The sequence below is a fragment of the Uloborus diversus genome, chromosome 5 (assembly GCF_026930045.1).
Source record: "Uloborus diversus isolate 005 chromosome 5, Udiv.v.3.1, whole genome shotgun sequence".
Classification (NCBI taxonomy): domain Eukaryota; kingdom Metazoa; phylum Arthropoda; class Arachnida; order Araneae; family Uloboridae; genus Uloborus; species Uloborus diversus.
Window position 1 is genome coordinate 130,808,352 of NC_072735.1, and position 25,848 is coordinate 130,834,199.

The 25,848-nt window shown below is 31.5% G+C and overlaps 1 protein-coding gene across 1 annotated transcript in view; it reads right to left on the reverse strand.

The window, feature by feature from the left end:
• LOC129223139 (low-density lipoprotein receptor-related protein 4-like) overlaps positions 1 to 8,017 on the reverse strand; it is a 161,688-nt gene extending 153,671 nt beyond the window's left edge. Inside the window, exon 1 of the mRNA XM_054857706.1 lies at positions 7,931 to 8,017. Within this exon, the coding sequence (XP_054713681.1) occupies positions 7,931 to 8,017 (87 nt within the window). The remainder of the gene's footprint in view (positions 1 to 7,930) is intronic.
• Positions 8,018 to 25,848: the final 17,831 nt, after the last annotated feature.

Here is a 25,848-nt window from a genome sequence, read left to right on the forward strand (position 1 = left end):
ACATCTCTCAGCATTCACATTTTGTTTTAAATAAATTTTTATTCATGATACTGTTTAAGTTGTAGAAGAATCTAAATAATCTTAAAAATTATACAATTTTAATCCAGATGTTTGACCATTGATTATGCTTGGAACAAGGATCCCTAACCTTTATTGTTATTTGTTACACTTTATAGATTTCTGAAATTCGAGTCTCACAATTTAAATTTAACACAAATGCATAGTAAAACAAAAAAAAAAATGATGTTTTATTTTCTACTCTGAGCTCGAAATATATGCAAAAAGTTATATCAGCTATGTTGATCTGATTTCTGAAACTACTAAAGCTTATATAGGCTTGTATAAATGTATGTGTGTCTCAGTACATATATCGGGCCTGGAATTGTTCAAAAAAGTACTGGGAAACAAAATGTTTAAAATCACCGGTTTAGAAGATAATTCTGAGAATTTTACCTTTTTTTTTGCCTTATTTAAATAAATTTTTCAATTTGCTGTTCGACACGTTAATAAAAAAAAATTATATTTTGAAAAGTGACCGCGTCCTATTTAAGAAAAATGTACAACTTCATTAACTAAAATTAAATAACATATGATGAAAATTTTGACGAAAAACGTGTAATTATTGGATAAGTAAAAAGTTCATTCTGTTGCAGATATTAAAGGAATATTTTAATATTATACATATATTTCATGCAAACTATTTAACACTATAAAAGAGAGGCTCAGGGGGCCACAGTCTGGAATACTCGGAATTTCAGGGCTTTTAATTAAAAAAAAATCTAATTTTAGCTTTAGTAAAGCAATTGTAGGCCATATTTTTAATGTTCGGGCAAAGGTGTAGGGATACCTTCCCGAGATATTTGTTGGAGTTGATGTTTTGAAAATAACATTTAAGCTGTCTTTGGGTGATGTAAAGGTGAGAAAACGAAGGGGGGGGGTTAAAAAATGAATTAAACTGAAGTTTTAAAATTGCAAATTTAGATTGGTCTTTAGTAAACTATAAGGGTAAGAGTTTCCATGAATGATCCCTTCCAAAAACGATTCAGAGGTGAAGAATTAAGAACATTTTTAGGGACTTAAGGGGATATCCAACCTCAATGTTTCAAAATTTAATTTTAAAAGTATAGTTTTAAGCTGAACTTGAAGACGTTAGAGGAAGGAGACTCGGAGAATCTCGCCGTAAATTAAAAAAAAAAAAGCAAAAAACAAAAAAAAACTGATATCTTAAAAACATTTCAGCTGTATTTAATGATAAAAAGGAAGGGAGGAGGGAGGGGGGTCTAATTCTACAAAAATATTTTCCAAGACAATTTAGTGTTAAAGGGGACATATATTATTTGTGTTCAACTGATAAAGTTTATAAATGTAAAAAATAGCTTTAAATAAATTTTTATGGAATTTTACAATAGAATCGACTTTCATGTAAAAACGAGGATTCTGAAATACAACTGTCCAGCAATGTGATATAAATTTTAAAATCTGTACATGAGTCAAATAAATTAATTAAAAAATATTGAGTAAATGACTGTTAAGTAGTAAAACTGTAAACGATTTCTGCAGATGCATTTCCAGATTTCCTTTTATTGAAAAGAAATAAACATACTTTTGTTCAAGCTCGTGTTATGCAAGACTTTTTGCTGACGTCGTTATGTCTCGCTACGTGTCTGGTAGATATTATTCGATCGAATCGAACATAATCGAGAAAAATAGCTTCTTAGTCGTCATTGAAATTTACATCGATTTGGCTCAAAAAAAGAAAAAGTGTAAACGCTTCTTTTGGAACCTCTGTGCACACCAAAAACGGAGGTGCACAAACAGACTCCAATCAGTCTACACACAAAATTTTAACTTATTACGGCATACAGTTTTTCAGTTATGCGAGATACATTAAAACCAGGTGTGAATTTGTGCTTGGTCTTACTGGAACGCCGTTACTTTTCAGGAAAAATAATTCCGCTTCCACACAAAACTGGCCAAAAATCGCCATTCAATCATTTATCATTAGCGTTTCTGGCTCTGGAACATTTACGATTTCACCTCTGATACATACGTACTTACTGACGTCACGAGAAAACTCGTGATAATGAACTCAGTAATTATCAAAAATGGGCATTTCGATTGCCCGTACATTCATATGCACTTGCAGCCGGGTCGAAAACACTAAACATACAACTGGGAATGAGTTAAATGGACTCTTTTGGCCTAATTCAAATGAAATTGGTTTTCTTTAATTTAATGCATTTACTCCTATACTTTGCACAAGGAAGAAAAACTAAATACTAACTAATTGGTAATTCCATCTTTGCAGTGAAGTTTCACAGAAATGATTAGTTATTAAAGAATTTCATTGCATTTCAATGGTATAAAAAACACTGCTTTCTTTAATGGTCATTGATCATAAACTGAGCAGTAGAACTACTGAGTAGCTAAGTAGTAGGAACGTAAACAAATTAGATTTATAGATAGTAATAAAAAAGTTTTTGTCCTTGAGGAAATTTTTTTTAAAAACTAATTTATATAACCATTTGTTTTTGACACATTTTGGTTTACTTTTTACACTATTGATTGGATTTGAAAATTTATTTATGGAAATTTATATTTCAAACTTAGTTGTCATTTATGTAGTAACTATGATTTTGTACTACAATTCCCTGCTACTTTTTTTGCTCGTTTGTCATTTCACTGTAAACTATTCAATTGGTTTTGAGATGCTATTAGATTTTAAATTTTCATACTAATAATGCAGATTAATAATCATATTCGCTCAAAGTCTAAACCCATCATCAAGCTTGCAGTCTCAACAAAAATGAATTTAGTGAGTATTTTTTCTTTTTATAAGCTTCTTTTATACTTGGCTAGCACACATTCCGGGAGGATAATAGTGATCGGTAATTGTTCCGAAACATATCCTAAAAACTGTACTAAAACGTGTGCCACAAAATGTTTAGCGCAAGTGTTCAAAAACCATTCTTTTACACTATCCGTGAAATGTCTAAAAAATGCGCTAAAAGGTATATACATGTTCCGAACAGTGTTTCTAGAAGTGTTTTGGAAATTGACCGCAAAAAGTGTTCTAAAAAAGGGGACAAGTGTACGTGTTTAAAAAGTATCATGACATGTGTTCACAAAACGGTTCTAATAACCATTACAAAAATAGTGTTCTTAAAAAGGGGACAAGTGTACGTGTGCAAATAGTGTTCAAAAAGTGTTTGATTATTTGCAGTGCACTAGTGAATTAATTTCTCTTCCGACGTTAATGGTATGCGACTCTTCAGTTGATTGTGATGATGCTTGAAATTCGGCTTGAAAACAATGGAAAAAAAGATGAAAAAATACTTCAATGCAATGAAGCTACGTAAGAAAGATATGGATATGACGCAAGCGAGTTTTAAGTCTATCAAAGTGAGATGTAAAGAAGTTTCAATAAACTCCCAGCAACTATTTAATATAATTATTTGCATCTGTAACAGAATTCTGTTTTAAATTGAAATCCTATTCCGAGTTTGAATTAGTATCGCATTTATTTTTATTATTCGAAGATAAATTACTACGAAAAGATACAAGTGCATCGTTAATAAATTATTTGAAGGTAGGATTGTCCAAGAAACCTTTAAAGCAAATAAAGCAGTGTTTGCGATAGATATATTTTTTTACATGCAAAGATTTGGAGAATAAAAATCACTTTCAAGGAAATAGTAGAATCATATTTAAAATATACACTTGGTAACTATGGAAATATAGTGATTTTTCATGGGTATCCCAACATTTCAACCACAACATTACAAGGACAAAAACGAAGAGTATCAAAGAAAGTTTCACGTATAATTTTCTTTCGTAAAAATACAGTTTGCACAGTACAAAAAGAAGACTTTCTAGAAAATTCTCAAAAGAAGAAGCGATAAAAAGAAGTAGTTACAACAAGGTTTGTTGCTAAAGCTATTAAAGTGGGCTTTGCGGAAGATGACGTGGACCCTGCTATTGTCTACCATGCAATTTAGTATGTGCAAAGTAATGATATCACTGTTGTTGTGGGAACTGATAGATATATCAGGATTCTACTTGTAGTATTAGCTATCCAGCATGACGGCATACTTCTCTTAATGCCTTCATCTTCAGTATCTACAGTACATTCTATCAATTTTCTTATAAATAAATATCTCGATCAGCAAGATGCTTTTCTTTTTGCTCATGGAAAGGCTGGTTGCGAAACGACATAGGCTTTCTTTGGAATAAGAAAGTCGACGAAGAAACCGCCGACTTGATACGTAATTCACCTGAAGCTAGAGCTCAAGCTTAGATTTTCACAAAAGAGGACATCACAAATGAAATCCTTGTATAAACTGGAGAACTGTTTATTCTAAATATGTACTAAACATAACACAGTTCCAAATCATAACTAAAGCCAGATATTTTAAGTATAAGTAAAAAATCTCAAAAATGTCTCCGAAGCCAACTTTTGATTTAGCAAAACTTTCACCAACTTCAGATGCAACCCATCAACGTCTCTTTATGTTTTATTACCAGATTCAAACTTGGTCAGGTTTTAAACTTCCACCAGAAGAGTGGGGTTGGAATTTTACTTCAAGCAACAGATTGATTCCTAAGCCCATGACGATTACCTTTGTTCCGAGTAAATTTATCCTACTAATATCGTGAAATTGTAAATTATTGTGTGTTACAAACTGAAGCTGCTGTTAAGCTAGGTTCAGTTTTACGTATAAGTGTGGACACTATAGTAGAAAGCATTGTAACAATATTTCGAACCAGATCAACGAAATGTTAGAAGATGACCCTTTATGAAAAGACTATAAAAATAACCAAAAGTAATTTTAAACATTAATAACATAGGCTGTGCAGAAAATAATCAGTTAAAAAACATTATTCCTGATTTATTTAAGGCAAGACTTAATTGGTTAACCAAGCGTAGACATTATTTTGTAGACTGTCGGTTGATACAAGTGAATTATAAACTTTTATAACAAAACGATTGCACTTTAGTAGTAAAAGTTTAAAGTTAACGTTATTACATTGTGCTCCATTTTAAATGAATGAGTATTCAAGATTGTCATTATATTATCTATAAGTTTTGCCAAAACATTTCTTTTCAAGACGTAACAATAAAAAGCTATAGTTTGTTGAAGTTCCTTTTTGTTTTTTATAGTAACATTTCTCTATATATGATTAAGTTAGTATTACGGTGAAACTAAGCAATATACATAGCGAGTAAAAAGATAAAATTTGTTTATAGGGGAAAAAATAAAAAAGAGGAACACCCGTTATCATCATTAGTTATTGAGTTGTAAGCGTATTAGGGTCATTTTTAAAAAATTGAAACTTTTCTGCCACACGCCTTTTATAGTAAAACTTTATGGAACAATTCATTTTACAATGTTTTTTAATTTCATCAAAATTATATCTATTTAAACCTGCCAACAATTTCTTAATCATAATGTTTTTTTAATGTCCTTTTTGCTCACAATGTGTGAATTCTCAACTCTGTGGCATGTCACACTCCTAGTGTGACTGTTTATGATGCTTAATAACTTGTTTAGTTAAAAATATATGTTTATTTATTTATTATTTCTTCCAAAAGTGTTTCAAATACTAACTGTTTAAGTATATAAAATTTTTTAACATGTATTTTAGTATGGTTTAATAGGATAAAGAGTTGTGTCACACAAATTCTCACCTCCGTTATCTAAACACAAAATGCTATTTCTCATTAACAGAGAGCAGTAATTACACCACATTTTATTTTCCATGATCCAAGGGAGTCCCCTTTTTTATTTTCAACCATAAAGTAGTTGTGAGATTTTTGTTGAAAAACAAGAATATAGATTTTGTTACAAAAACGTAGTGTGGTTATTCATACTTCTCACCTCCGTGAACTTGAATTTGAAGAATGAACACTAATGTAAGGAAAAAAAGTTCACAGGTTTTCATATGCTTAACATGTGCAGATTGTAGCAACGAAGAAAAAACATTCCTGAAAAACGTATCCACTAGGCTTATATTAATGAAAAATTCCACACCTCCGTGACAGACCTAATCAATGTCGTTATTTCTTAGGTGAGAATAAACGAAGGAGGGGAAATACATCAGTTTTAGACAGTCTACCAAAATTATCAATAACCAGTGTATTCTCAAATTTTCTAATTTGGAAATGTATTAATACTAGTATACTATTTTAACTAAAAGGGAAACTAAAATTTAAGCCGTACTTTAATTAATAGAGCTTATTACTTGTTTCGTTTGCCCAGTTAACAAAATTACTACTTAGATATTAAAGTGGAATCTATTTTCAAGCACTAAAAGTTTTTTTCTTACTTTCGCGAACATGTTTTTTTTTTTTTTTTTTTGTTTATGAGTAAAATAATTCAAATTTTTCTAGACCATTGGTTAAGGTTTCTTCTAGTACATAATACTTTCACGTAAGAATGAAAGAAAAAGAGGTTTTTAAATTGAAAAAATATTTGTTCTGTTAAACAAACATATCGGTCCTTCAAAAGTTACACATTCTGGAGAATGGCCCATAACCATGGTAGTCGCCTTTCAATATTTAGGAAGGGGTGGGATTGGGTGAGGGGGAGAAAAGCAAGAGGGTTGGGGGTCTTGACTTTCTGGATTTTTGTTTCGTGTGTAATTAGGATACTACCATCTTGAAAAAAATCAGCTTTCTCCTAATTACTTGCGACAAGAAATTTTTATTGACAGGTCTATTAGCAGACCTGAGAACTAACCTAGCAGACATGGACCAACCCGGGTTACCGTTCATAAAATAAAATTCTTAAACAATTTACTTCAATACTAGTTTAAAGAAATGCCTCCTCCTTTTACGTGGGACGTTTGAAAACTATTGCACAATTTTACATATTTTAACTCTTTTAAGATGCGTATGTGTGTAATTTCAAATGATAGGAAACAATGCCATCTTCTTCAAATGTTGTATTATCAAATTTAAGGTAGCACTAGTTCTCCTTTTTCTGAGAGACATTTAGTTCTAAGAGAATCTCTTGGGAAATACTCACTAAGTAATGCTTGCATCTAAAAAGGAAATTCAAGAAAATTAATTTGTCAGAGAACCATGTTATGTTTCGCTAACTTAAATTACCTGACGCGAAGGCATTATTTCTGTGTTTAGGCTGTTGCACAATTTAACCTGTAGAGACAAAACGCTTAAAGATGGTTTGCGTTTTGTTGTTTGAAATTTCTTTCCTTAAAAGAAAGTACACAGTGCATTTTTATTTAGGATATGATTAAAAGGCCAAAGTAAAAACGAATTGACTTACTTGTAGCATTTTAGAGAATACTTTTCAAGTTAATATTTTTTTCTTTAATTTTATTTTGGTATATAGTATTTGTTACATTGTTCGTGTTAAGACAAGTTTTATACAGTCAAACAATAAATTTTGATATTTTGTCAATTAAAACTTGAAACCTTGTGAAAAAATGTAAAACTTGTTCTACTCACTCCTTAATTATATTTAAAGTTTATATGATGTATTTTATAGGTTGTAAAAAAACGTTTATATCGGCATATGGCTAATTTGGAACTGTAACTGAATAGGTGTAGTAAACAATCAAATCAGTTTTAGCGGACGTTTGTCTGAGCGCTGACTTTACGTGCACTATGATAGTTTTGAATTATCAAGTCAGTTGTTGATCAAAGTAAAATTTTCAATAGATATTTCAGATTTTTTTTAATTATAAAAAGTTCAGGAAACTGGCCTGACTTTAAGTTGTCAACTCAGATATTGGTGTGATCCTCACTTAAATTTTACCTTGTGTTTTATTGCAAAAATAAAGCTTCCGTTTTAAAAATAGTGTTTTATTTCTAAGTGAATAGAAATGATGAATGCAATATTTGTGTTAAGGTATTATTCAGTCAAACGTATGCTCAAAAACGTACTTAATCTTTAAATGTACTCACTTTAAGAGTACTTTCAAATTGTTCCTCTATAATTAACTTAATACTTGTATATTTTAAATCGACTACTGTTCCAACGGGTCCGGCCATTCTTGTCCACAATGTCCACGAGTGGTGGAGGCTTTTTAGCCTACTTTCCCAGTAAAAGTCAGAAAAAGAAGAAAAAAGCATGAAAGAAGGCTTAATGCATCTTAAAAATATCGTGAAAAACAAAAAAAAGTCAAAAATAAATAAAATAATTAAATAAATATTGAAAAATTAAAAATTGGAAAGTAGGGTATTGAGATGGGGAAAAATGTCTGTCGGTCTGTCTGTCTGTCGGTCTGTCTGTCTGTCCCCCCCTAATAACTTTTGAATGAATAGTCCGATTCGAACAAACTTTTTTTTGTTCGAAAGATATCGGCGAGCACACCTCATTCCCATATTTCACTTTTTGATTTGAACTATTTTTTGTTCAATTTTGAAGAGTTCAAAAAAACTTAACATTAGCGCCTACGGGGAAATTCAAAGCAATTCCGAACTGTGAGGCGAATTTGCTTCAAACAAACTTTGTAGGAAAAAGCTTTTGATAAAAAACTTGTATATAAGATATCTTTTTGATTTGAACAATTTTCCGTTCAATTTTGAACAGTTCAAATCCCTTAACATTAGCGCCTACGGGGAAACTGAAAGTCAATGTAGATTCCGTACTTGAAGGCGGATTTACTTCAAACAAACTTCGTTGGAAATAGCTCTTGACGACCTACTCCCGACTCCGACTCCGAGAATTTAGGGGGACCTGACACCGACTCTGACTCCTGTTCCCGACAATTAATCGGACTCCGACTCCCCGACTTCGACTCTGACTTCGTAGCTTTGGCAAACATTTATACACGGAGGACTGACTGACAAATGACTGACTCCGATTCTTGGATATTCGACTCCGACTCTTTTATCTCAAAATGAGATTGACTCCGACTCCGCTGCTGTGGTTTTAACTGTGAAATGATTATTGTTGATATGATTTGTTTTTATTTTCACGCTAAAGTTTTAATTTAGGTATTTAGTTTTCGGTGAATAAACTCAAAAAATATGCGCAGACGATTTTTTTTTGACAATGAAAATTATTTCTTTAAGTTGACATTTTATTGTTTTTTTTTTATTTTGGTAAGTGCATTAATTCGTTTAAAAAATTATTTTCGGCAACAGGGGAAAAAGAAACGATTTTTTTTTATATGATGTATTTATTTTAATGAACTTATTATTATTTTTTCGTTTTGAAAGCTGTTAAAAAAAATTTTTTTAATGGAAATAAGTGTATTAGCTGCTTTGTTTAAAAGGTGCTGCTATTTTATTTGTTCGTTTCTTTGAAGAAAAGTAAGAAATATTTTATTCCTAGAAATCAGCTTAAAATATTAAAAAAAAATATGTTTGAAAAAATTTGCGATTTTAGCTATTTTTGAGAATATTGATCAGGTACTAGAAAGTAGTATGGGTATACGGGAAAGTAGGCTCGTCTAGTTCTAGACGGAACTTCTTGTTTAATACTGTACGGCTGTACAATATCCAAGAGAAACATAGATTGACTGTATGGGGGCACGTCACCAATTATAAACATTTTGAACCAAAAAAAAAACGAACAAATTGGCTGTCAGAAATAATCTTCAGCAAAAAGTATTTGTTTAGGCAATAGGGTGTCGCTCAAAAAGACAATAACAAAGCTTTGCTTTAACGAGTTTTAATAAATTAAATCTTTGGAATCTAACTTTGAAAGGCTAAATACCTATTGAAATGTTGCTTACAAAAGTAATATATTTATTGATGTTAATATATTGCACAAATGTGAGATTAAATTTTTGGTTTTAATGTAGTTTATTAAATTCATTTTTTCTTGATAAAAGAGGCATTTTATGCTTTAATTTTTTTTCACGCATTTTTTTTTAACTAAAACCTATATTATATCAATGTATAAAGTTATTGCTAAGGAAGTTGAAAGTAAATCGTGAGTGATTTTTATAAACGTTTTATTTATTTATTTTGCTTTAAATTTATTTTTTACCTGGATTCTTCAGACTTATAGAAATTATTTCCATTAGTTGAAGGGAAAAAAAAAGATTATTAAATGTTCAAAGAAAAATATAAGATAAACTATCAAAATTTATATGAAATTTAAATTTTCGGGTGAAATTGAAAAAGAAAAAAATAATTATAAACGGTTTGTAAAAATTGGCGTTAATTTTATGAGTTAACGTAAATTGATTTTCAATTTGGGTGAGAATGAAAATGGACAATTGCCTTAAAATTGTTTCCTTACATAGATCATCTAATGAAGGAAAAACGTGTTTTACAGCGAATACGGAAACCAGCGCGTCGTTCATAGCAGGTTTTTTTTTTTTTTTTCGTCTAGAAATTTCTTAGAAATAGAAGTAAAATCCAAAGCATCAAATTCTAATTGAAGTTAAATAAAAGCAAGATGTTCTTCCAGAAGAAAGCGTCCCTACTATTTCGTATAAAAGCCATATATTTCTCTCTCTTAAATAGTTCCCAGAGTTGGTTTAGGTTGTAAATTATTTTAGATACTTTTTTAAACAATTAAATAGTTTCCAAAAAAAAAAAATGTCACTTGTAGAAAAAAAAAGAAATATTTGTTTTAAAAAAGATTTGTTGTTCAAAAATGTATACAAATGCCCTTAAAAATAGCAACGCGGCTTCAGTTCCATTTTTGAAATTAGCGGCTAATGTTCCCCTTTATATACAAAAACATCACGAATGCTTGAAGTTCTTGTAATTATGTGTTTCAAGAAGCATTTTTGAGTTTCTGCTCTTTTTCGGCGTTAATAAATGCATTTGCATTTATTTTTTCAAAGGGGTTAAAAAGGCATTAGTCTACACTTCTAGTTACAATCCTTTAGTTTTGGTTTAAAAAAATATTACTTTCTTGAAAAATTTATATCGTAACACTGCACAATAATTGAGGAGAAGTCAAGGAAGGTTTAAGCATTTTCTGAAAAATTAAAAGAACTGGTAAGGAAAAAAGTTCCTTTGGGGTCAAAATAAACCCTTTCGTAATTCTAGTGTTAAATAATCGGTTATATTAAGAAGAAAAACTAGCACTGTTCTGTGTTTACCCAGATTACGGTGAAACTGGTACATTTTAGCTATTAAGGTAAAAAATCAAAAAAGAAAACATACGAACTCCAACAAATAAAAGTAGATCTAAGATATCATAATTTTTATCCAGTAATTTTGATTAAATAACTGCCGAATGAACATTTCCTGTATTATACACAGCAAGGTATTATATGTATATTTTAAATAAACTAACATAAGGGGGCGATAAAGGAAACACTTCTAGCAAAACTGACTTTATAATATATTCATTTTTTATGGCAAGAAAAATGCCGTACTCTATTTCACGTTTCTCAAAGTCTTCTGGATTTCAGGGCAAAACGCCAAGAAATTTTATTACCGTATGCAGGGTCATAATGTTTTTATGTCCTCTTTCAAGCAGAAAATCCCTGCGAAATTTTAGTACGAACTCTTTATGCAGACTTGAAGTTCTTTCGCCAAATGAGTTTCTTATTTAAAGCCTCTGAAATATGAAGAAATAAGAGAATTGTACCTCTCAGAAAACCACTAGCAGGGCCTTTTATAAATGTTGAAGAAAGGTTTGCATGAATTTATGATGCAAATGACACAAATACGAATGAAAATTAAATACCTCCATGATTTCTTTAAATAAACAAATTTCCGTTTTAGTCCTTAATCGTCAAGGAGAAATATTGTAGTTTTAGGGTAAGATTAAAAGTAACTTTTGAAAGGCTTAGAATATTTTCACTGAAATTAATTCATTCCTTTAGATATATAAAGATGTAAAACGCTTTTTTAGTCAATCTGCTTTAGGAATTAGCATATCTACCATATGTTTATATTAGTTTAAAATATGTTTAAGATTGAAATATGGTATGACTTGATATTTCTCTTTAAAAAAAAAGAGGTGTCCTATAAAAGCTAAACAAAAGTATTTAATTGTACAGTATATAAAAAGTTATCAAAATAAAACGTAACAACTTCAAAAACCACAAATTGTAGATAACTGCAGCCATGGGTTTTGGCGTTACAAGGAACGCTTTTTCAATGCAAAAGAAATGAGCTCATGGATGAAAAAACATTCAACAAAAGGTCGAAACTTTACTTTTTAGCACAAAAGTATTTATTTATCTTAAAAAGTTATTTTTTTAGCGAAAAATCAGGTACACTAGCTTAAGTTCAAAAATATGCAGTATAAAAAGCTGGTTAAAATTTTAATCAAATGCGATTTATTTAAAAATATTATTTAAAAGAAATAGTAGGTGCGCTTTTTATAACAACATATAATGCTAACAAAAGTATGGTAAATAAACTAGACATTTAGCAGGCTTGATATTCAAGTTAAGATAAATAAGTAAGTTAAATCTTTAGACTGGAAAAGATATTATATGAACTGTGAGAAACCAAATTAACTTTTTTTTTAGCAAAAGTTAACAGAAAACATTTTTTCAAAAGCGTATCATTTAGTCAGGCAAGTTGTTATGCCAAGTGTCGATTATTTTCGAATTAGGAAACAACGGCTACAACTAGCAAAGAAAAATATTTAAAAAATCCATATTAATAGGTTTTAAATAAAATTAAGCGGAACAACTAAATTACTGCGACTAAAATATATGCCATTCTTTGAATTGATAAAGTAATTAAGACTGAAAAGGTATAACATTTTTGATAAAAGAACTGATTTAACTTTTATTGTAAAAATAAGAGAAGTTAAATGCAGTGTCTAAGCTTAAGTATTGCATTAATGCATTACAAAAAATGATTGCATTTCTTTTACTTTAGCAACACAAATAACTATCTCATAAAAGTTATTTCCTCATTAAAGGAACGTATGTAATGAAATAGTTTAGATGTTTGAGCAAACAGAACAAATTGGAAATTTGTTTCGAAAATTACAGTACACAAAGAAAGAACATTGTATTTTGGAATAAAACCTTCATTAAAAAAGTATTTTATTTCTAGCAGTAAATTTGCAACTTCAAAAAAAAGAAAAAAGAAAAAAAAGAAAAGGAAAAGCTGCATTATTTTTTATGAGACAAAGTGAAACAAACTATTTTTTGTATGAAATATTTTCTATTCGATTTCAAAAAAATATTTTTGATCGAATCAGTATAAATAAAAGGTTTAATGAACAAAAAAAATGCGAATAGTAAAAATTTGAATGAGTAAAGAAAGATAAACTATTTCACTTTGCCCCTCATGTACCTGACTAATTGTAAAAAAAAAAAAAAAAAAAATCTTAATATAACCTACATAAATACTTCAAAGACAAATAGAAAAATTTATAATAAAATATTACAATATAAATATCATTTATTAAAAACTAGCAAAAATACCCGGCGTTGCCTGGGTCAGTAATAATTGTGAGAAACAATCGCTACTTTCTTTCGTTTTCTGTTTTAACTGAAAAAAACTCAAAACACACGGTTTTGACGTGATTAAAAATCGAGCTTCTACCTTACCCATAAAAGTAAAATAGCAAAAAGCATAAAGAACGAACGAGTGTTCATTTAAAAACGAAAGCGCGAATTGAAAAATATAAAAATCTGAAGAAATTCCAAAATATGAACTAACAAAAGCAGAGACCACTAAAAAAACCGAGCGCTTTATTTAATTAAATAGTACACACACACAAAAAGAAAAGAAAAAGCTCTTTTGTTTTCCCGTAGTGTGCAAAAAGTAGAGTTTCCAAATGTTTAAATGACTTCAAACTCCTTTTTGCTCCGGTGAAGCCTTGATTCAAAATTTTCATTATGATTACTTTTAATATTGTTGTTGTAAGGCAACGAATTTTCGTAACATCGGGTTTTATATTTATTCATTTAATGCGGAAATTACATGACATTTACTGTTTTCTATCATAACTTTTTAAAGAAAGATTTTAGGAATGAATTATAGCCTAAGTTGTTCCCTGATAATGTAGCTATATATGGTGAAAAAAATGGCTGAGATCGGTCCAGTAGTTTTGAAGATTACTCCGGACATACATACATACACACAGAAGTAGCCATTTATGTATAAAGATTGCCTGCATTAACATATGTTTTAATCTTTGATGGTATTTTTTCCTGACTGGAATAGACAACCTGTGCTAATATATAGTTAATATATTACCAGACACGCTAGAACCAGAGTTAATATTTCACCATTTCCCTTTGCCCAGCTGTTTCACTTTGTCCCACATTCTCCTACATGATTCAGCATTACTAAACACATTTTAAGAACAGTAGCCCTCGATTGAGACATCTTACTGCAGTATCAGTTGAAAGAATATCCCGCTTACCGTAATAAAATTTTCGATGTACCAAACAGTTGTAATTAGTTAATTTTATTCCATACAATGGAATATCCTGCCTATTAGAAAACTTTTTTGTGGCAAATTCGACATTTCTATTTGCGACTATGACTGTACTTGTATTCGGTTTTCAGTGAAACATTGAAAAATAATCTTTGTGTAGCAAAACTTAGGGAAACTCTTTTAGAAAAACTAATTTAAAGCAATGAGAAAAAATGACAGTACGAAAATGCATTCAAAATAGATTAATGCTTAAATGTCTTTATGGATGCTAATTACTTGTAAAAAAGGTTGCTTTGATATTCGTAAACTATAGTGCCACGCGTTAAAACCCATCTTTACGTCTTCGATATGATTCAAAAACTTTTTCATTTTACACATATATTTTAATATGCAAACCCAAAATCTGGGTAATATCGATGTTAGCCGATAAATATGAATATTGACTGACCGAAAATTTAGGCCAAAGAATACTTCTGTTGAATCACTAATTGAAGTTGACATTTGTCAATATTGGTTTTCACAATAACATATGTATTTGCAGTTTACATGCATTTATACTGCAAGTAAAGCAATGAATGAATGCATGCACACAAACACACATACTTTAACATACATAAATATTTACGGAAAAACATAAATTATCAAGAAACTGAAATATGACATAAATATTAAACTTTTCAAGAAGTTGTCAAACGAAAAGAATTCAAAATATGAAAAAGAAAAAGCTGGAATTCAAATAGCAATTTAAATAACGGGAAGAAGGGACGAATACTTTATCAGGTGAAATGTTAGCCCCTTGTTACCCCTTTATCATACTTGGTTTTTTATATTTATTTAAATAACAAAAATAAATTCAAAAAGTTATTTATACACATAATCACACACACAAACATAAATCTAAATTATATATATGTGTGTGTTAGCATGTGCATTGTACTAGAACGTTCAACTATATTCATTTACCAAAAGAGAAGAATAAGCACTATTTTCCATCAAAATGTAGCATGTCTTATTTCTTTTCTTCCCATAAGCTAGAGGTAGCAGCGGAAGTCACGTGACTTCATTTCCTGTAACACACCACGTCTACGCAGAAAACATTTTTTCTCTCTTTCTGCAGAAAAAAAATGAAAGAGAGGACGAAATACTAAGAGTCTTCTTCAGTTATTGCTGCAGCGTATGGCAAGGAATAGTGACAAGTAAAATCCTCGAGAGCGAAAAATAGGAAACTAAAAGGAAGAAAGTAAAATAGAAAACAAAAATAAATGAAAACTCTGAAAAAAAAAATATTACTCCTCGAAAAATGTCTCAGTTAAACTTTTCATTTGAGTTCGAGAATTTAGAAGTGTTTTGGACATTCAGAAACTCGACACGGGTAGTTTAAATTTAGAGAGAGCGTTTTATTGCGACTTTTCTGTTTTTCGTCATACATAGTTTAGTTTGTCAAGGAGGAAAGTTCATTTCGAAATATTTTATGTTCTTGCTGACAGCATAAATTAGTGCAAAAATAAAAAGTATAATGTTTTTAGCATTCTTTTATTGTGTTTTTGATAAAAAGGCTTAAAACATTTGGAAAAGTACAGTGGTGAAAATGGAAAATTATTTATTCCTTCCTCAACCATATTACCATTTTTGTTAATCTATTTCTTTATAAAAATCTTGTGTACCAAATATTAAATTGCAGAAATAGTTCAAGGTTCGAGAAAACCTTATATAAAAGTTCAACTTTCTGAAACTTGCGTATGCATTAAAAAAAAATCCTTAGCGTTTTTTTAATTGTTATTTTTATTTTTTTTTAAATTCAAAACCTATAAATACTAAAACACTTTTACAATATTTTTTAAGGCTTGAATTTCTATTTATCTATAAGAACAAAATAAGTTTCTAAGTAATATTATAAAGATAATTCCTTAATATATGGTTTCTTTATTTCAAATTAATGTATGCGTACACACGTATGCTATAGCAAACACGTAACTTTAAATTTTATAGCTCGTACTTTATTTACGTTATTTTCCTTTTTAAGTAAATTATAATTCTTAAATTCATATTTATTTATTTGCTTTTTTTTATGTTTACTATACGTGATGGAAAAGCAAAGGAAACATTTTGTTAAAAACAAAAACAAACGAAAACTGCTTTTAATTTTACTCTTTTCGTGCAACTAGCTAAATGCTTGACAAGCTGTAATTCAAAACTAGTTGACGGTAAGTAACATTACAAAATACGTTTTGGAAGTTCCTTTTATAATATGCTTTCTACGACTTGAATTCTCACGAACCAATTTCATAAATTTTTTTCTTAAAGTAACTTTGCTTTCAACGTCACAGCACTGCGTTATCAGCGACAGTATACGTAAATAAATTACAACTTTGACAGCTGCGACACAAAACTCCCTTAAAGTTATCAGTTTTGCAGCTGAAACGCAAAAAATAAATAAATAAATAAGCGCGTGGTGTACGGTTAGAGAGCGTATGCGTATGCAACATGCGGAATTTATTTATACAAATCATAGAAAAAGTCTCGGAAATTAACTTAAGTGGTTGCAACCATCGGTAATTCGATCATCTGCAAATCGTTAAAAGAAATAAAGTAATTCAAATGTTGGCACTATAAAATCAGGCTTTCTCCCCAAATACAATCTAAAACATATTCTTAACTTGCCAATTTGCTTCATTTTAGCGTTTCGCAAAATAATTGTATACTACGATCACCAACTTCGCAACATCACGCAATCGCTGATCTTATTTTAAAAAAAAAGCAGAATCTTTCAGGTTTATCCTTGTATTTGATTTAAAATATCAATCTGGAAAATTACAGCGCAAGAAAACCTACAAAATATAATCAACTAGTACGCCGTCTTTTATTAGTATAAATCAGTTTTATTTATTAAAGTATTGAGAAAAAATAGTTTAGAATAAAAGAATAAAAGTTAAAAGCACATAATTTCCAATCTAAAACATGTAAATTTTTACTGTGCTAAAGGTGTTTTATAAAATACTAGTGGTACCCGTTCGGCTTTGCCCGTATTAGAAAATTAAAAGGTCATTTGGTTCGCCTGTATATTTACAAATAATGGATGGTAAATTTCTCGTCCATGTTACGGTTCCACGTTACGATAATTTTGTAATTTTCTCGCCTACGTTATGAAAATTTTCTCGACAAAATATTCTTAAAATTGGAATAGAAAAAGAACAAACTCGAATTTTCGAAAAATTGCTTCGAGGTGCACACCCCCATGCTACAAACTAACTTTGGGCAAAATTTAATGAAAATCGGCCGAATTGTCTAGGCGCTATGCGCGTCACAGAGATCATGACAGAGAGAGAGAGATCCAGACAGTGAGACTTTCAGCTGTATTATTAATAACTAGTGGTTCCCGCTTGACCTTTTAATTTTCTACTACGGGTAAAGCCATTTGGTTCGCCTGTATATTTACAAATAATGGATGCTGAGTTTCTCGCCAAATTGCAAAATTCATTTGCTTGCTCATATTACGGTTCCACGTTATGATAATTTGGTAATTTAATCGTCCACGTTGTGATAATTTGCTTGGTATTTTTTTAAAATTGGAATAGAAAAAGGACAAAATCGAATTTTCGAGAAAACGCTTCGAGGTCCACACCCCCATGATAAAAACTAATTTTGTATCAAATTTCATGTAAATCGACTGTACGGTCTATGCGCTATGCGCGTCTTGAGGTCCTGACACAGAGAGATTAAGACAGAGATACTTTCAGCTTTATTATTAGTAAAGAAAAGATAAAGAAGACTACATGATTTAGTCTTACATCTTGAATAGTATTTTTCTCTAGATTTTTTCTTTTCGTCAAGTTATTACAAATTTAAATCCTGTTAGAGACAAATTATTTAGATGATGTGGAGAAACAAATTAGAATAAAATTAGTATATGATTACTCGTAGGGCATTCGTATCGTATAGGATTTGACATTCGTAGTTAGTCTATTATTTGTTTACACAACTTCCAATAATGATATTTAAAAGAACACGTGATACGATTACTTTTAAGTCCTACACGGCTCTCCAAAACCATGTAATTTTCAAGCAAGATTTACAACACTAAAATGTTAAAAAGGAAGACTAAAACATAAAAAAAATCTGCGTTTTTAGAATAAATAACACTAGTAACCAAAAACTAATAGCCCGGTCAATTTAGGCATAAAAATAGTGATCAAATAACAAAAATTCCGGGAAAGCTAAATTTTTGTAGAGACCTTGGGTTTAGCATTACAAATGAAGTGCCAAAAGTCCCCGTCGATCCCATGTGCGCTAAAAAAGTTATTCGGGGTCAAAGGTCAAAATTTTAGGTTTTTTGGATTTTTCTCAAAAACGGTAAGTTTTATCGAAAAGTACCTCAGCCCAAAGTTGTAGCTCTCAAAATTCTCTATAAAAATGGTCCTTATGATTTTTATTTCCAAGACCAAACCATTTCCCAGATATTGCGTATTCTCAAAAGACAGCCAGTCACTTATAGAATCCCTTCTACTCGCATGGCCTTAAATAACATCTGGCTATTCTAATCCGTGTGGTGTCGTTCACATACCCAGGAGTGCCCAACATACTAAGGGCATGGGCGCACCCCTCAATATTACGGAGCCCCCCCCCTCAAAAGCAAGAGCCCCCCCAAAAACTGAGAAAAATACTCCTCAAAACAATCCCAACCCCTTTAAATGTTTTTTGAGCTCTCAAACTGTAACCACATTTCATACAATAAAACATAGTTTGGCTGGCGAGTCGCATTATTATCTTGACTTCTGACAATGTTTGGCCTTAGTGATACATTGTAGTTAAGATTTCTAGATTCTAAAATCCATCTCTCTTGGTTAGACAACAAACTGTGGTTGACGCTTCTTCATCTAATTTTGCGCGTCGTCTCACTGCTTTAGTATAACGTGAGGTATTGGAAATAATATAATTCAATAGTTAAGCAATCAAGCACAATTTCTTTTAAAGTTTTATCTGATATTCCTTTTTTAAGAAGATGATCCGAGTTTTCCCACTTCTGCTTATCAAAGAACTCAAGTTAAAATCTGGAATTGTAAATTTTCGCTGTAGAATCGAATTCTTCAAACTTGTCATCGTATTATGTTTGGATCATCAGCTCTTGTTCTGCAAACTGGTTACTTTGAGAATCTAAAAAATATAACACTAGGTATTGCGGATGACCATCAGAGAACTTGTTTCGAGACGGATTACGACGACCAGTTCAAAGATGGACAAAGAACATTCATAATTCCAGATTTCAATTTTGAAGTTGAAAGAATACTATGAGCTCATTGATAAGCAGAACTGGTAAAACTCGGCAGCTCTCTCTTTGAAAAAGGGGACTTTCGATAAAACTTTGAAAGAAATTGCTTGATGGCGTACCTACTGAGTAGTATGGCTTTCAAAACCTCACTGTCATACTAAAGCAGCGAGACGATAGGTAAAATAAGAGAAAGAAGTGTCAGGTACAGTTTGTTGTCTAACCAAAAGGGATGGATTTATTCGATTCAGATTAGAATCTAGAAATATTAAGCCACAATACCATCAAGCCACAATTTCAATCAAGACTGAAAATTATGAGAAGCAAAATAGTTCAACTCGCACGCCACACTTATGTTTTATTGTTACAGTTTGTTGTTATCGTTACAGTTTGAGGGCTCAAAACCCATTGAAGTTTCTTTAGCAACGTCTTTTGTTTTAAAGGGTGACTTATGTGGGCTGTTGCAAGCCACATTTATATTTTAAATTTTTTATACTTAACCTTTGTTCTCTATCGGAGGTAAATTTGACATTTTGAGCTAAAGTTATGGGCTAAGTGGATAATTAACATTTTTTTTACTAGATAAGAAATGCTTTTATTGCTCTTTTTTTTTTCCGTATCTATGTAAGAATTAATTAATATGAAAGCAAACTTTTACAAATCATAACTTCTAATGTTTTTTCTCTAGGTACGGAGCAACACTGTGTTAATCAATTCTGACACTATATTGGTCAAAATCAAGATTCAACGCATGTGTGGAACTTTAAAATACAGTTTATTATTAAAATGATCTTATGCAATGCGTAATCTACACAAAAAGCTTGCTCTTAAGAGCGATAACATCAAATTTATCAAATGTTGATACTTGATGAAATTATTGTAACTTTTTCTAGTTTTTATGTATTTATGATCAACTTCAAGGCGGAGCGACACCTCAAGATATTTTTTGCGGTCGAAATCCTCATGCATAACCAAATATCTCTACAAAAGGCAACTTTTCCGGGTTATTACTTAGCGTTTATCAGATTTTGATTTTTTTCAATCCACCCTAGTGAACATATCCAGTACTTCAAAAGTAAGTCCACCTCGTACTAGAGCGGTATTAAGTGAATAAGAATCCAGCTTTTGTTATAAAAAAAACTGCTTATTTTGTGGCGAGGAAGAGGTTGAGAAGAACAAAACGCAGAATTATCGCAGAAAAATTCTTAAATTTTCTACACTTGCATACAAAGAATCCCTTTTAAAATTAGCTAAAGATCGTTCGGAGGTGTACCATGAGCTGCCCTTGCACGTTTTAATGTTGGGTATGCTTTAGTCGCTGCTTTATGAATATTTCTGCGATAATTCTGCGCTTTCTTCTTCTTCATCCGCTTCACAGCCACAAAATAAGCAGTGTTTTTGAAAACAAAAGCTAGATTCAAATTCACTTAATCGCGCTACAGTACGAGGAGGACTTACTTTTGAAGTATTTGGCCTTGGAATTAAATCCTCACGTTGCTGCAAAGATTGAATTTTTCCGGGTGTATGATTTTCTGCAATCCACGCGAATTGTAACGGACTTTTGACTTAAATAATCAGCATTCTTATAACTTCTCTCGACACTTGCATCGATTAAAGTTGGCATTCCACGACTGCCCAGCACAACAGTTTCACCTTCAGTCAAAAATTTGTTGCAAATAAAGCAAAATTATGACATTTTTCTTAAATATTGATCAACACAAACAGAAGACACTTGTAATAAATACGTTTATTCACTCGAATTGCACGTATAACTCTAAAAGAAGCATGTACGTCAGCCCAGCTAAAAGGGGTCATGTCCCAGACTGCGCCATCGAAATTTTTAGGGGGATTGTTTAGAGGGGTATTTTTCTCAGTTTTGGAGAAGGCTCTTGTTTTTGGGGGGGGGGGGGGGCTCCATGATATTGAGGGGTGCGCCCATGCCCTTAGTCGGTTGGGCACCTCCGGGTACGTGAACGATGCCACACGGATTAGAATAGCCAGATGTTATTCAAGGCCATGCGAGTAGAGGGGATTCTGTAAGTGACTGGCTGTCTTTTGAGAGTACGCAATATCTGGGAAATGGTTTGGTCTTGGAGATAAAAATCATAAAGACCATTTTTATAGAGAATTTAGAGATCTACAACTTTGGTCTGAGGACTTTTCGATAAAACTTACCGTTTTTGAGAAAAATCCAAAAAACCTAAAATTTTGACCTTTGACCCCGAATAACTTTTTTAGCGCACGTATGATCGACGGGGACTTTTGGCACTTTATTTGTAATGCTAAACGCAAGGTCTCTACAAAAATTTAGCTTTCCCGGAATTTTTGTTACTTCAATTGTCTAAATTGACCGGACTATAATGTACAGTTCTTAAATCTTAACTGGCTCTGAACGTTTAGGTAGTCAGCTAAAATTTTTAAAAAATGCTCCCTTTTTGGGAGACCCAAGCTGATTTCGGATAGCAAATATCGATTAAGGCAGAAGGAAGTGACTTCTGATACCCCCCCCCCCCACTCATATTTAGAGGAATTTTACTTTGGCTTCGATTGATCCTTGGCCACCTTGAAAATGTAAGCATAATTATGTAACAGAGAGAAATTGGAACCCTTCATTTATAGTTACTGCTAGCTACATTTTTAAAGGTAATACACTTTCAAAGGTAATACATTTTAATGCATTTTTAAAGGTCACTTTCTGCTCTTGATTTCATCATAAATTGCTTTACCAGCAAATAAATATTTGTTTTTGTCATATGAAACCAAAACTAAAAAAAAAAAAAAGAAACGCATCTAGGATCTAAGAGGGGGTGCTAGTTTCTCCTACGTCCAGCAATATTTTGACAAACAACGCGGCAAAAACATGTTCACATCAAACTTATGTATTAAATTGTGTTCTATTCAAAAAACTAATGGAGGTAGAAATTTGCAGAGGGATTTTGTACCTCAAGTGCCGTGATATGATAACTAGTCCCTTTTTTTCTTTCTTTCTTGTTTTTCGACAAACGCCGAATTTAATCTTTCAAACAAAAGCTTAATTTTTGCCTAACCTGAACCCCAATATAATTTACTTCTATAGCATTTGAAAACTAGTGGGTTGGAATACTTTTTGGTAGATTTGACCGGTTTTAGCTCAAACGATTGATTTTGATAATGCTGTTTACAGACTTCGGCGCCAACTCAAATTTGAGTACTTCGAATGTTTCAAAGCCAGCAGCTCGCTGAAAAATGTTATAATCTTGACGAGAAAAGTGTAATTGTATAGGAATTTATCTGTTCTTTCAAACAAGTACTTATTTTGTGCGTAGACTTTCCATGAATTTCAGAAACTTGTCTTAAACTCAGAAATTTGTTTTTCGGTTTATTCGTCTTCTATTTACCATACCTCAGTTTCGGTTGCGAATTGGACAGGATAATGAGCGGTTCTATGGACCACTTGGACACTTTTAACACCCCCTTTTGTTTGGCTGATTAGGTTAAATTTACATAACCTATTTTACGGACTAAAAAGTGACCTTTTACTTAGTGACCTTTAACTGCATGTGAAGCAAAGTACCTAAGGGATGCTCTGTACTGTAAACACTGAAAGGAATGTATGATCTTTTTTATTACACCACTTCACTATTTTTTGTTTTACTTTTGAATTTAGTAGAAATGACTTTTTCAAACACTATACCAATTAAGTCGCTAGTCACAAAACGAGAAATATATTTTCCTTAATGAATATTACAAAACCACACCAAACAATGTGACGAAATTAATCTAGTGCAGTCCTAAAGACGTCTCAGACAACTTATTTCTCAGAAATATCAGTACGCTCTGGTGCCAAAAAGAAACAAAAGAAAAGATTATCATGGAAGAACCAGAAGGAGAGATAAATAAAAACGTCGAAGCCAAAACTAGAACAAAAGAAAAAGGAAAGTTTCAGAGAAAAAGGCAGCGCTCAACAAAAAGAAACTCAGATTGTAATATTGATAAAAGGCTGAATATGTTGAAGTTTGGAAAGAACAAAGAAACTTATCGCATGTTTTAGCACGTAGTACAGTTACTTTCATAATACAATATATTGTTCCGCAAAGTGAATAGACATAAGTAAAGTTTTACTCCGACATGAGCAAATATAATACAGCGTGCTGAATGTATGAACGAAATAAAGTATTAGGAACAGAAATATTAATTTATTGCGCTTGACTTTGGAAAAGGAATGAATTCTTTAAATATTTCATATGCTTCTAAATTGCCGGTTTTATCAAACATTATTAATAAATTTACTTTGTATGGTGATGACTAAAATTAGTGTTGTAGTCTAAATTAACAGATGTATTTTGAAGCAACATTTAATCCATTTATATCGTATGAAATAAACCTTCATGCAAATGACCAAGATCCTATCTCATCGTACGCAGAAGGTTTGAGTGAGCGAGTCATCGCTGAAAATTGTTCGATGTCATCAGGGCCGCCGAGAGCGAATGTCAGTGAAAATAGAACCTAGAAGACCGGCCTTGGAGGGGGCACTGCTCATAATTGTAATTGTGTAGACTGTAGCTGGTACAAGTAATGGAAGGGGGCATGGCAATGAAACTGGTATGGGTCTCGTCTTAACTCTCGGTGTCATTGGTTGTTTTCTTATAATTAAATGAATCTTGTACATCAAGAACATGACATACACACAGTTAATGCAGATTTTGTTTTCAAAATGCTTCAAATGTCAAAGAGTTGAACTGCACGCATCCTCCAGGAGCCCACAACAGCATGGGTTCTACATCAGAATTATCTTCGTCCAAATGGTCAAGATGAACCCCTTTCAAGGGACTAAGTCCCTGATAAAGCAAAATGTCGTAGTGCTGCCCCAACTCCCGTGTAGCTTAGATGCGTCACCATCGGACTCTTTATTCGCACAGTTAAAATAAAGATTAAGATTTGAAATTCAGAAAAAAACTTGCTGAGAAAAGCAAAGTGTGCTCTTAAAATCATTCCGTTTAAAGAATTCCATGATGGTATCAATGTGTTAATGCATCAGTGGGTTATTATGAAGAAAAATAAGTGTTTATAAAATGATCTTAAAATGTATGAACTTTATGAGATCATTCGTATTTCTTACCAATAACGACGATACGAAGCTTTACCCAACGCTGTTTGAATTGGCCGTTTACATGCATTTATTTTAACTATCGAAATACAACTCTAACATCATCTGTTATTGAGCAAAGTGCTAAATCTTTTTGCCTGTTTTCAGAAATGTGTATGATAATTTAATTAAAACAAAAAATTGGGTGCTATTAAAGTAAAAAGAAATTATGAACAATGAAAATTCCCTTTATAATTAGAATAAATGCATAAGAGTTCTTAAATCAAACTGAACCCAACTGATTCATAGAATAAATAAACTCTGACTTACATACAAGTATGTATAATATTCTAAAACTGTCAAAATGTTATAACTATGTAACAAGACAAGTTGCCATTGACTGCATAGTACAAATTGAGTAGTGCAATCCTGAAAACCTTGCAGAAAATACTTTTATCTTGGAAATGTATCATTAGCTTAGCCACTCCATTTTAATCAGGAGTGACCTTTTAGAATAAGTTCAAGCATTAACTAAGCTTAATTAGGTAAAAGTCACGTAATTGGCTGCACTTTTATTTCCTATTTAATTGCCTAAATTTCTGAAGCCATTAAATAAAAATCAATCACAAGTGCGAGCGACAAACGTTCTTATCTAGATTTTTGTTTAAATACATGGATCGTACAGAAGTTATACCATTTTTAATTCATATTTTTTATGCATAATATTTAAAAAAATCATGTTTATACAATCATGCATCGTTGACATCAGCATAATGTTACCTTCTAGCGAGCAGCTAATTACTCGTCTATATCAGTAAATTCTAACAGTATACAAGAAGTTCGCCCAGAAATAAAAGAGCCCACTTTCCTGGTAACTATGTTTAATATTCCAACGTCAGAAAATGTGTATCAGTTGTCTTAGAACTAATGTCTTTTCAACAGATTTTTTTAAATTTAAAACAGGTTTTGTGTATAATCGTCGCCCTCAAAATTAAATAATTTCCTTCGTTGTGATGGTTTAATACATCTTCTGGAATATGCGCTGTAAAATACTTCGTGAAATACTGTGAGTGCATGTGCTAAAAAAATATTTCACACACAGAAGAAAGAACATCGAATGGATTGCAAAAAGAATATTAGATGGTCATCCCCAAAACTGATAGAAAATTTTAATAAGTTCATATCAAGCTGTAGGTTAATATTTTATCTACTTCTTTGAACCTAAG